Source organism: Cetorhinus maximus, chromosome 27 (assembly GCF_964194155.1).
Source record: "Cetorhinus maximus chromosome 27, sCetMax3.hap1.1, whole genome shotgun sequence".
NCBI lineage: Eukaryota > Metazoa > Chordata > Chondrichthyes > Lamniformes > Cetorhinidae > Cetorhinus > Cetorhinus maximus.
This window is the reverse complement of record NC_135905.1, coordinates 1,872,085-1,885,669: the sequence shown is the minus strand read 5'-3', so window position 1 is coordinate 1,885,669 and position 13,585 is coordinate 1,872,085. Positions and strand designations below refer to the sequence as shown.

The following is a 13,585-nucleotide window of genomic DNA, read 5'->3' as shown; positions in this document are numbered from 1 at the left end:
AGTACGAATTAGAAATAGGAGTAGGCCATTTGGCCCTGTGAGCCTGCTTTACCATTTGATAAGATTATGCCTGATTTGATTGTGGCCAACATGTGTACCCTTTGACTCCCTTGTCAGTCAAGAACTTATCTTACTCAGCCTTAAATATATTCAATGACCCAGCCTTCACTGCTCTCTGGGGAAGAGAATTCCACAGACTAACAAACATTTGAGAGAAAAAAATTCTCCTCATCTCTATCTTAAATGGGAGACCCCTTATTTTTAAACTGTGCCCCCTAGTTCTAGTCTCTTCCATATAGGGAAACATTATTTCAGCATCCACCCAGTCAAGTCCCCTCAGAATCTTATATGTTTCAATAAGATCACCTCTCACTCTTTAAAACTCCAGTGGATACAGGCTCAATCTGTCCAACCTTTCCTCATAAAACATTCCAGGAATCAGTTGAGTGAACCTTCTCTGAACTGCTTCTCATACAATGATATCCTTTCTTAAATAAGGAGACCAAAACTGTGCACAGTGCTCTAGGTATGGTCTCACCAATGTCCTGTACAACTGTAGCAAAACTTCCCTTGTTTTATATTCCATTCCCCTTGCAATAAACAACAACATTTCATTTGCCTTCCTCACCACTTGCTGAACCTGCATACTAACTTTTTGTGATTCATGTACCAGGACACCCAGATCCCTCTGTACCTCAGAGTGCTGCAATCTCTCTCTATTTAAATAATAAATGTTTTTCTATTTTTCCTGCCAAAATGGACAAGTTCACATTTTCCCACATTATACTCCAACTGTCAAATTTTTGTCCGTTCACTTAACCTGTTCTATATCCCTTTGTAGACTCCTTATGTCCTCTTCACAACTTAGTAACTTACCTATCTTTGTGTCATCAAACAAACTTAGCAACCATACATTCAGTCCTTTCATCCAAGTCATTGATATGAATTGTAAATAGTTAAGGCTCAAGCACTAATCCCGTGGCATTCTACTGGTTACATCTTACCAACCTGAAAATGACCCATTTAACCCTACTCTCTCTGGCTATCTCTTCTTTGCCTCCACCTATCACTGGCCCTCTATCCAGCTCTACCTGTCCCACCCCCCTCAACCAGCTTATATTTCACCACATTTTCTATATTTCTTTAGTTCTGATGAAGAGTCATTCGGACTCGAAACGTTAACTGTGTTCCTCTCCGCCGATGCTGTCAGACCTGCTGAGTTTTTCCAGCTAGTTTTGTTTTTGTTTCAGATTTCCAGCATCTGCAGTATTTTATTTTTAACCCTACTCTCTGATAGCTAACCAATCTTCTATCCTTTTCTCAAAAAACATTTTCTCTCTCTCTTCAGGTACCATGCCCTAGGAGGGTGCTGGCGACTAGGGACTTCCATGTTTAGATCCATGGTTATGCTTGGCAAGATAGAGCAGTGGTTTGCTGCAGGCTCTGGCTGTCCAGGAGACTCTCCTGCTCTTACCACCTGCCATATGTATATTGGGATTTGCAGGTTGATAATCAACATGTTTGGCCACGTTATGAACACGCCTTCTGTGGCCATCAAGTCCCAGAGTGGGGCTCGAACCCAGAGTGGGGCTCGAACCCAGAGCTTCTGGCTCAGTGGGAGAGGCACTCCCACTGCACCACAAGGCCCCCCCTAGGCTAACTGAATAAAACACTAGGTTAGGCCACAGCTAGAACACTGTGTACAATTCTGGTCATCGCATTACAGGAAAGATGCAATAGCAGTCAAGAAGATGGAGGAGATTTATGAGGATATTGCCAGGGATGAAGAATTTTACCTATGAGGAAATACTGAATAGGCTGGGTTTGTTTTCTTTGGAGCAGAGGAGGCTGAGGTGCATAAAATTACGAGAGGTATTGATAAAATGGATAGAAACAACTTGTTTCTCTTAGTAGAGATGTCAAGAAGAACAGGATATAAGTTTAAAGCAACTGGCGTAAGAATTACAGGGGAGTCAGGGAGAAATATTTTCACTCAGAGGGCGCTGAGAGTCTGGAACTCACTTCCTGAAAGGGTGGTAACAGCACAAACCCTTATCACATTTTAAAAAGGACTTGGATATGCATGTGAGGTGCTGTAACATACACAGCTACAGAGCAAGAGCTGGAAAATGGAGTAAAGGTTGGCTAGCTCTTTTTCAGCTGGTGGACACAATGGGCTGAGAAGAGTAAATTTTCTCTGTTTAACCATTGTCCATACACTGGAGCTCATCCAAATTCTCTGTCCATATACTTATTCATACCATTCACCCATCATCCCTGCACTCATCAACCTACATTGGCTCCCACACCTGAACCAGCAAAGCTTTATTTTCAAAATTCCCATCATTGTGTTCAAATCCCTCATGGCCTTGACCCTCCCTATCTCTGTAATCACCTCCAGCATTAGAATTTCCTGTGAACTTACTATGTGACATAAGGGCTTCTTTAAATATATAAAAAGGAAGAGAGAGGCCAAAGTGAACATAGATCCCTTAGAGATTGAGGCTGGGGAAATAATAATGGGGAACCAGGAAATGGCAGAGGAGTTGAATAAATACTTTGCTCCAGTCTTCACGGTAGAAAACACTAATAGCATACCAAAAATACTAAATAATCAAGGGGCAAAAGAGTGGGAGGAAATAAATATAATAACTATCACTAGAAAAAATGTACACGGGAAACTAATGGGGCTAAAGGCTGATAAGTCCCCTGGTCCTGATGGGTTGCATCCTAGGATATTAAAGGAAGTAGCTACAGAGATAGCGGATGCACTGGTAGTAATCTTCCAAGAATCCTTAGATTCTGAAAAAGTCCCAAAGGATTGGAAAACTGTCAATGTAACATCCTTATTCAAAAAGGGAGGGAGACAAAAAACAGGTAACTATAGGCCGATTAGCTTAACATCTGTCATTGGGAAAATGTTAGTCTATTATAAAGGATGTAATAGTAGAGCATTTAGAATTATGTAATCTAATCAAGCAGAGTCAGCACGCTTCATGAAGGGGAAATCATGCCTGACAAATTTATTAGAATTATTTGAGGAGGTAACTAGCAGGATAGAGAAAGGGGAACCTGTAGATGTAGTATATTTGGATTTCCAAAAGGTGTTCAATAAGGTATCATGCATAAGGCTATTTAATAAGATAACAGCCCATGGTGTTGGGGGTAGTATATTAGCATGGATAGAGGATTGGCCAATTAATGGAAGACAGAGAGTTGGGATAAGGGGGGCATTTTCAGGATGGCAACCTGTAACTAATGGAATACCACAGGGATCAGCGCTGGGGCCTCAATTATTTACAATATATATTAATGATTTGGATGAGGGAAGTGAATGTACTATCGCCAAATTTGCAAATGATACAAAAATAAGTGGGAAGGCAAGTGGTGAGGATGGCACTGGAGTGAACAGAGGGATATAGACAGGTTAAGTGAGTGGGCAAAAAGTGGCAGATAAAATATAATGTGGGAAAGTGTGAGGTCATGTACTTTGGCAGGAAGAATAGAGGAGCTGAATATTATTTAAATGGAGAAAGACTGCAGAAAGCTCCAGCACAGAGGGATTTGGGAATCCTTGTACACGAATCCCAAAAAGCTAACATACAAGTTCAACAGATAATAGGGAAGGCAAATGGAATGTTGGTCTTTATTTCAAAGGGAATGGAGTATAAAAATAGGGAAGTCTTGCTAAAACGATACAAGGTACTAGTTAGACCTCACATAGCATACTGTGAACAATTTTGGTCCCTTTATCTGAGGAAAGATATACTGGCATTGAAGACAGTCCAGAGAAGGTTCACTAAGTTGATCCTGGGAATGGAGGGATTTTCTTATGAGGAGAGGTTGAGTAGGTTGGGCCTGTACTCATTGGAGTTTAGAAGAATGAGAGGCGACCTTATTGAAACATAAGATTCTTAGGGCGCTTGACAGGGTAGATGCTGAGAGGTTGTTTCCCCTTGTGGAAGAGTCTAGGACCACAGGGCATAATCTGAGAGTAGGGGGATGCCCACTAAAAACAAAGATGAGGAGGAATTTCTTCTCTCAGAGGATAATCTGTGGAATTCTTTACCGCAGAGGGCTGTACAGGCTGGGTCGTTAAGTATATTCAAGGTGGAGATAGACAGATTTTTAATCAATAAGGGAATCAAGGGTTATGGGGAAAAGGCAGGAAAGTGGAGTTGAGGATTATCAGATCAGCCATGATCTCATTGAATGGTGGAGCAGACTCGATGGGCCGAATGGCCTACTTCTGCTCCTACGCCTTATGGTCTTAGCTTTGTGTTTCTGCAAGTCTAGCATGCAGTGCATCTCCCACTTCCTTCAGCTTATGATCAGCAGCAGTGCCTTCAGCCACCTAGGCCTTTAAACTCTAGAAATCCCTCTCTAAACCTTTCTCCTCCTTTAAGATACTTAAAACCTACCTCTTTGTTCAGATGTTTGGTCAGTTCTCCTAATGTCTCTTTTTGTGGCCTTGTGAATGTTTTTGTCTGATTACACTCTTGTGAAGCACCTTGGGATGTTAAACTACATTAAATGCGGTAAATAAATGCAAGTTGAGGTTGCTGTTGAAGAGATGGAAGAGCGAGCACCAACTGTCATCAGAAGTGTTGTTGATGACCAGTGCTCTGGACAGCGACTAAGCTTTAGCAGAAGGCATTGAACAGAAAACGTTTTGTTCGTGCCAATTCAAAAAATCATGACATTGGTTATTAAATAGTAACAAAGTTTCCTGGATACTAACAGGTCTCTGTGATCAAATGCCAGATATTCTTCAACAACACCTTCTGCGACAATCACACCATTCTCTGCCTCTTCATCTTCTTCCCCAGGAAAGGTGGCAATCTTCTGCATAAAGTCTCCTTCTTTGCACTGAGGAAGCCCCGAAATGGTCACTTTTTTGCCAAGAACACAGAGTCTAAAAGAAAGAAAAGATAATTCCATGCTGTTCAAAAACAAAAGTAGTTAAAATTGAGCAGAGTGTGTAATGAGTGAAATATCGCTTGTTCTGCTCCCCAACAATCAGTTGGCAAAGACAGTGTGCAACTGAGATACTGGGAAGCTTTCAGGGTTGATCCTTAGCTTGTGCCGAGTTAGCTGATTGTAAACAGTGTGGCCCTTTAGTTGTTGCAATTAGCCTGAGCTACCCAAGGCTGGGGAAGCAGGAAAATAAACCAAGGCTCTTGCTCCTCATAATGATCCAGTGACCTTCCCTGGACATGTGGCTGCTGGTGAAGATAAGATCGAGCTTGGCTGGGATATCTCCACAGTAATGTCCACAACTCTCCTGTGCTCTTGTGCTAGTTACAAGGATTCATTTGGGAACAGAAAACCCTCAATCAGCTAATTCATTACATACATTAAGTTGCACATTTGAGCTTTTTGGTCAAGGCAAGTCATTCTGCCAACACTCATGTGACTGAGCAGGCTACTCTAATTCAATTATCCTGCCATTTTCCCACTTTGTTTAAGTACTTACCCAGTTTCATTTCCATAATCATTGCCTCAATAGCCATTTGTGGTAAAGCATGACATTTTTCTCATGATAATCATCAGTCTCCGCCATATTACCACCAGTCGATACAATCTTTCACCATTTACCCTCTGCTAGATCCTTCTTAACCTTCACTGTTCCTGTAAGAAATACCCAATTTCTCAAGACTTTCTCTATAACTATAATTTTCCAGTATTGGCATCTTTCTGTGGGTTTCATATACTTGCTATATTGCACTGCCCAGAACTGCAACCCCTGTGCTGACTCTCCCCCATTAGCCCCTGTGCTGACTCTCCCCCATTAGTCCCTGTGCTGACTCTCCCCCATTAGTCCCTGTGCTGACTCTCCCCCATTAGCCACTGTGCTGACTCTCCCCCATTAGCCCCTGTGCTGACTCTCCCCCATTAGTCCCTGTGCTGACTCTCCCCCATTAGCCTCTGTGCTGACTCTCCCCCATTAGTCCCTGTGCTGACTCTCCCCCATTAGCCCCTGTGCTGACTCTCCCCCATTAGCCACTGTGCTGATTCTCCAACATTAGCCACTGTGCTGACTCTCCCCCATTAGCCACTGTGCTGACTCTCCACCATTAGCCACTGTGCTGACTCTCCACCATTAGCCACTGTGCCAACTCTCCCCCATTAGCCCCTGTGCCAACTCTCTCCCATTAGTCCCTGTGCTGACTCTCCACCATTAGCCACTGTGCCAACTCTCCCCCATTAGCCCCTGTGCCAACTCTCTCCCCCATTAGCCTCCGTGCTGACTCTCCCCCATTAGCCTCTGTGCTGACTCTCCCCCATTAGCCTCTGTGCTGACTCTCCACCATTAGACATTGTGCCAACTCTCTCCCATTAGTCCCTGTGCTGACTCTCCACCATTAGCCACTGTGCCAACTCTCCACCATTAGCCCCTGTGCCAACTCTCTCCCATTAGTCCCTGTGCTGACTCTCCCCCATTAGCCCCTGTGCCAACTCTCCCCCATTAGCCCCTGTGCCAACTCTCTCCCCCATTAGCCTCTGTGCTGACTCTCCACCATTAGACATTGTGCCAACTCTCTCCCATTAGTCCCTGTGCTGACTCTCCCCCATTAGCCCCTGTACCAACTCTCTCCCCCATTAGCCCCTGTGCCAACTCTCCCCCATTAGCCCCATGTGCCAACTCTCTCCCCCATTAGCCACTGTGCCAACTCTCTCCCATGTTTTCTCAAGTATTCACTAATTTCACCCTCTGTTATTAAATCTTGAAATTTACACAACTTCCAGTCTTGGGTAGAATTCCTGTTTTCAAAGATTTTGAGAAATTTTGTTCTTCCTTCTCAACTTCACTTTTTACCCGATGGAGTGACTTGTTTGTGCAGTCCTGTAATTATATCTCAGAATATATTCCAATCTCATTTATACTATGTAGTGTTTATCCCCCGACATTGCCCTTATTGAAATTAGTAGTATTTAAGAGTTTGTGTTACAAACTACTGTCTGCTCTCACAATTCCTCCCTCACTATGGGTTGTCCACCTCCATCAAAGTGTATACTTCAAAAACACTCAGTGTGGAATACATTCAACTGCTCCCCAAGTTCAGTTCCTTAACTTCTACCTGGATATACTTCTCATACTTATGGGGAGGTGGAGGCATAGTGGTATTGTCACTGGACTGGTAATCCAGAGACTGAGGGTAATGCTCTGGGGACCTGGGTTCCAATCCTGCCACGACAAATGGTGGAATTTGAATTCAATAAAAATCTGGAATTGAAATTGACCATTGTCGATTGTCGTAAAAACCCATTTGGTTCACTAATGCCCGTTAGAGAAGGGAATCTGCCGTCTGGCCTACATGTGACTTCAGACCCACAGCAATGTGGTTGACTCTCAAATGCCCTCTGAAAAAAGGCAATTAGGACAATAAATGCTGGCCCAGCCAGCGACACCCACTTCCCATGAACGAATAAAAAAAAATACTCGTGGTGACCTGCAACATAAACACTTTCCAAGATCTCCCCAAGTCATGGAAGTTTCTCACAATACTGACTTGCAGTGTTCTGCCAGACCAAATAGACACAGAGACGAAAGTAAATAAACACAGCTTCAAGCCAACTACACTTCAGTGTTGAACTCCAATTCAAGTCAAACTCCCAACTCCAAACTTTGCTGGCCTCTTGTTTCATCCTGGATTACTCTTGTATATCTGAGTATCTAGGTCAAAAACAAAACTGGCAGCAACATGCACTTTCAGCCAACATGCATCACAAGGCTGGACAAGGGGATAGAAATAACATGGGAAAAGTGTAGGTGTGATCAGGATTTCCAAAATGAAAGGATGATAGCACAGTGACAACCCCAATAGGTGGACTTCAGCCTGAATATATCAAGTAATGTGGCTTTAAAAACTGACAGTGTAAAAACATTTAATGTAAGTAGTTAGATTCTGTTATATTATTCCCGGCTGATACTTACTCATTCATATCTGCCTCAGGGTCTGAGCTGGAAGTTGGCAATGGAGTAACACGCTCTGGGCCAGGATACCAACAATAGGCTTCATCAACAGGAGCCACTATTTGTTTCCCCAGAATTCTGCAGAGAAAAATTAAAATAAATACTGCTAGTAGTAAGGGTCCCAATTAATTAGCTGGCATATAAATGCAAGATTACCTCAAATGAGAGGTTATATGAACATACGAATTAGGAGCAAGATTAGGCCATTCAGCCCCAAGAGCCTGCTCTGCCATTTGATAAGATTATGGCTGATCTGATTGTGGCCTTAACTCTACTTTCCTGATAATTTCCCTATAACCTTTCTCTCCCTTGTCAATCAAGAATCTAACTCAGCCTTAAACATACTCAATGACTCTGCCTCCATTGTCCTCTGGGGAAGAGAATTCCACAGACTAATAACCCTCTGAGAGAATAAAATTCTCATTTCCATTTTAAAAGGGAGACCCTCTCACTCTTAAACTGTGGCCACAAATTCCAGTCTCTCCCATAAGGGGAAACATCCTCTCAGCATCCACAAGTCCCCTCAAGATCTTATTTGTTTTACACAAAAACAGAAATACCTGGAAAAACTCAGCAGGTCTGGCAGCATCGGCGGAGAAGAACAAAGTTGATGTTTCGAAACGTCAACTTTGTTCTTCTCCGCCGATGCTGCCAGACCTGCTGAGTTTTTCCAGGTATTTCTGTTTTTGTTTTGGATTTCCAGCATCCGCAGTTTTTTGTTTTTATCTTATTCGTTTTGCTGCTTTTTGCATTAGAGGGGCTATATAATATTAACCATAATAAACCATTTCATCTTGTCCTGAAAAGCAGAACCAGTTAGTATTGATTGACTCAAATGCAAATTTGATTTATTTCAGGAAAGGACATTTAGGGACACAGAATATGAGTAATTTGAGACATGGTATGTGGTAAATATAGATGCAGATGTGGAGGAATGAGTAACTTTGGGCCTATGGTTGCCAAAGCTCTCCATCACTGGGGATTTTCCTCATGCCACCTCTGGGTGTTCTGTAGACTAACTGATAGAAATTGATTAGAATGATTAGTCAACAATTCTGTTATCATTGTATCATATGAATGCAACTGCCAGGAGAACAGTATCGCAGGATCTTTACAGTGCAGAATGTGGCCATTTAGCCCATCGAGTCTGCACTGGCTCTCTGAGCATTCCACTTAGTCCCACTCCCCTGCCTTATCCCGTAACCCTGCACATTCTCTCTTTTCAGGTAGCATTCCAATTCCCTTTTCAATACCTCGATCGAACCTGCCTCTCCCACCCTTTCAGGAAGTTTGTTCCAGGCTCCAACCACCCTCTGGGTGAAAAAGTTTTTCCTCACATCACATTTACTCCTTTTGCCAATTATTTTGAATCTGTGACCTCTAGTTCTTGATGTTCTCTTGAATGGGAACAGTTTCTCACTATTTACCCTGTCCATACCCGTCAGGATCTTGAATACCTTTATCAAGTCTCCACTCAGCCTTCTTTTCTCCAATGAAAACAGTCCCAACCTCTCCAATTTATCCTCATAGCTACAGTTCTTCATACTGGGAATCATTCTTGTGAATCTCTGTACTCTCTACAATGCCTTCACATGCTTCCTCAAGTATGGTGCCTAGAACTGGATGCAGTACTCCAGATGAGGCCTAACTAGTGTCTTATACAAGTTCATCATGACCTCCTTACCCGTGTAGTCAATGCCCCTATTAATAAAGCCTAAGAAACTATATGCTTTATTAACTGCTCTCTCAACGCCCTGCCATCTTCAATGACCTATGTACGTATACTCTGAGGCCCCTCTGTTCCTGCACCTCCTTTAGAGGCTCTCCCTTTATTTTATACTGTCTTACCATACCTTTCCAGCCAAAACGAATCACCTCACACTTCTCTGCATTGAACTTCATCAGCCACTTGTCTGCCCACTCCACCAACCTGTCTATGTCTTTTTGAAGTTCAAGATTATCCCCATCACAGTTGGCAACATTTCCAATCTTTGTTTCATCTGCAAATTTTGAAATCATGCCCTGCACACCACAGTCTAGGTCATTAATTTATATCAGGAAAAGCAAAGGTCCCAACACTGACCCCTGAGGAACTCCACTACAAGCCTTCCTCCGATCTGAAAAACAACCATTCATCACTACTCTCTGTTTTCTGTTACTCAGCCAATTTCTTATCCAACTGTCTACTTTCCCTTTTATTCCATGGCCTAGAATTTGTTCACAAGTCTGTTGTGTGGCACTGTATCAAATGCCTATTGAAAATCCATATACACCACATCAACCTTCTCTGTTACCTCCTCAAAAAACTTCAGCAAATTAGTTAAACATGATTTTCCTTTGATGAATCCATGCTGGCTTTTCTTAATTATCCTGCACTTGTCTAAGTGATTATTGATTTTATCCCTAATATGGTTTCCAGAAGTTTCACTACCACTCAGGCCAAACTGATTGGCCTATAGTTGCCAGCTTTAGCCTTGCACCCCTTTTTTGAACAAAGGTGTAACATTCACAATTTTGCAGTCCTCTGGCACCGCCCGTGTCTAAAGAAGAACGGAAGATTATCACTAGTGCCTCTGTAATTGCCACTCTCACTTCCCTCAGTACCCTTGGATGCATCTCATCTGGTCCTGGTGCCTTATCTATTTTAAGTAAAGATAGCTTTTCCAACACCTCCTTCCTCTCAACTGTAAGTTTTTCTAGTGTACCAGTTACCTCCTCTCTCACTTCGGCCTGGGTAACAAGCTCTTCCTTTGTAAAGACAGATGCAAAGTACTCGTTCAATACCCCCACTATCTCTCTAGCCTCCACATGCGAGTCCCCTTTTTGTCCCTAATCAGCCCTACTCTTTCTTTTACCACCCTTTTATTATTTACATGTCAAAGACGACCTTGGGATTCCCTTTTATGTTCCCTGCCAGCCTCTTTTCCATAGAACTATAGAAAAGTTACAGCACAGAAGGAGGCCATTTGACCCATCTTGTCCATGCCAGCCCGAGGACACCCAGGTGCCCTTTCTAATCCCACCCTCCTGCACCCGGCCCATAGCCCTGCAGTTTACAGTGCTTAAGGTGCAGATCCAGGTACTTTTTAAAAGAGTTTAGAGTTTCTGTCTCTACCACCAACTTGGGCAGCGAATTCCAGACACCCACTACCCTCTGCGTAAAAAAGTTCTTCCTCATGTCCCCCCTACACCTTCTGCCATTTATCTTGAATCTATGTCCCCTGGTTCTAGAATTCTCCACCAAGGGAAACAATTTTATCCTGGCCACTCTATATATTCCCCTGATAATTTTGTACACTAAATTCAAATTCAACCATGTGCAGTGGCAGGATTCGAACTCCTGCTCTCTCCTTGCTTCACTTCCCCTCTGATCCTTCTATATTCAGCCTGATTCTCCATTGTATTTTCTACCTGACATTTGTCATGTGCGCACTTCTTCCTTTTCATCTTTACCTCTATCTCTCTCATCATTCAGGGCGCTCTGGATTTATTTGCCCTCCCTTTCCCCTTCAAGGGTATATACCTTGACATTGTCTACAATACTTTTTCTTTGAAGGTGGCCCATTGTTCAGTCACCGTCTTTTCTGCCAACATTTGATTCCAGTTCACTCGACTCGGACGCATTCTCATCCCACTGAAGTTGGCTTTCCCTCAATTAATTATCCCTGGTCTGGATTGTTCTCTGTCCTTTCCATGATTAACCTAAACCTTATGATACAATGGTCACTGTCCCCTCGAGGCTCTCCCACTGATATTTGATCCACCTGGGCCAACTCATTCCCTAGAACCAGGTCCAACAGTGCCTGTCCTCTCGTTGGACTGGAAACATACTGCTGCAGAAAATTATCTTGAACACATTTCAGGTACTCTCGCCCCTCTTGTCCTTTTGTACTATTCCTATCGCAGTCTATATTTGGATAATTGAAGTCCCCCATTATGATTACTCTATAATTCTTGCACCTCTCCATAATCTCTTTGCAAATTTGTTTCTCCACATCCCTTCCATTGGTTGGTGGCCTATATACTACACCAATCAATGTTATTGCACCTTTCCCAGTCCTTATCTCTAGCCAGAGAGATTCTGTCCTTGACCCCTCTGGAACATCCTCTCTCTCCAGTACTGTAATGCCATCTTTAACCAATATTGCCTCCTCTCCCCACCAACTTTTTCTTCCTTTCCTGTCTCTCCTAAACACCTTATACCCAGGAATATTTAACACCCAGTCCTGCCCTTCTTTGAGCCAGGTCTCTGTTATAGCAATAATATCATAATTCCACTTGTCAACCTGTGCCTGCAGTTCACCAATCTTATTAATCACACTCTGTGCATTCACATACATTCACATTAGCCCTGATTTAGGCTTTTTTACTTTCCAGCTTATTCTGACCCCATCTAATGACTTACTGTTGCCTACTCTAATTCTATCAAACACTCCAAGTATTCTATCTACCTTGATGCAACTCTCTGATATATCCTTGATATTAGTTGTTACTTCACTACTTCTCAATGCCAGTTTTTCTCCTCTGCACTCCGAATTTCCCTTCAGATTCCCATCCCCCTGCCAATCTAGTTTAAACCCTCCCTGACAGCACTAGCAATCCTCCCTGCAAGGACACTAGTCCCAGTCCTGTTAAAGTGCAACTTGTCCTTCTTGTACATGTCCCACCTGCCGCAGAACTGATCCCAATGCCTCAGAAATCTAGAGCCCTCCCTCCTACTCCATTTCTCCAGCCACATATTGAACTGATCATCTTCCTATTCTTATGTTCATTAGCACATGGCACTGGGAGTGACCCTGAGATTACTGCTCTCGAGGTCCTGCTTTTTAAATCCTTTCCTAACTCCCTAAAGACTGCTTTCAGGCCATCTTCCCTTTTCCTCCCTATGTCATTGGTCCCAATGTGGACCATGACTTCTGGCTGTTCACACCACCCACCCCAAAAGAATGTCCTGCAGCCGTTCTGTGACATCCTTGATCCTTGGTGCAAGACAAATGAGATAATCTTGGTCTGTTTTTGTCCAGCTATTCCCATGTTCCTATCGACATCATCTTATCCACCACTCACAAAGATTGTAAAGGTTTTCCAACAGCAACTGAAACAATAACTTGCATTGATATGGCACCTTCAACATAGTAAAATATCCCAAGGCAATTCAGGGCACTTTCAAAAACAATCTGACCTCTAGCCACGTAAGGAGATAGTAGGGCAGACGATCAAACGCTTGGACAAAGAAATAGATTTTAAGGAGTGTCTTAAAGGAGGAAAGAGGGGTCCAGAGGCAGAGACGTTTACGGAGGGAATTCAGCCTTAGAACCCTGGTCTCCGAGGCCATGGCCACCAATGGCGGAGGGATTAAAATAAGGTATCTGCAAGAGGTCAAAATTGGAGAAGCGCAGATATCTCAGCGGGTTATAGGACTGGCAATGTTCCAATTAATTTTCCTTCAGTGTGCGTGGCCTGGTTGTTGCAGTGTGTGGTCCCTTTAGGATAGCTGTGCATGCACGCATCTTAAAAGGACCACATCTTGCCTGTGGCTTTTTGTCCCCTATGCTTTAAGTTCTATCTGGACCGGTGTGTTGCCGCACGGCCATGTGTGGCCTAAGG

The 13,585-nt window shown here is 43.2% G+C and overlaps 1 protein-coding gene across 4 annotated transcripts in view; it reads right to left on the bottom strand.

Moving 5' to 3' along the window:
* LOC144668501 (protein FAM149B1-like) overlaps positions 1 to 13,585 on the bottom strand; it is a 139,474-nt gene that overhangs the window by 106,657 nt on the left and 19,232 nt on the right. For all 4 annotated transcript variants that reach the window (XM_078530529.1, XM_078530532.1, XM_078530531.1 and 1 more), the window contains exons 5-6: positions 7,940 to 8,056; positions 4,742 to 4,915 (exon numbers count right to left, since the gene is read on the bottom strand). In XM_078530529.1, coding sequence (XP_078386655.1) covers positions 4,742 to 4,915; positions 7,940 to 8,056 — 291 coding nt within the window. The remainder of the gene's footprint in view (positions 1 to 4,741; positions 4,916 to 7,939; positions 8,057 to 13,585) is intronic.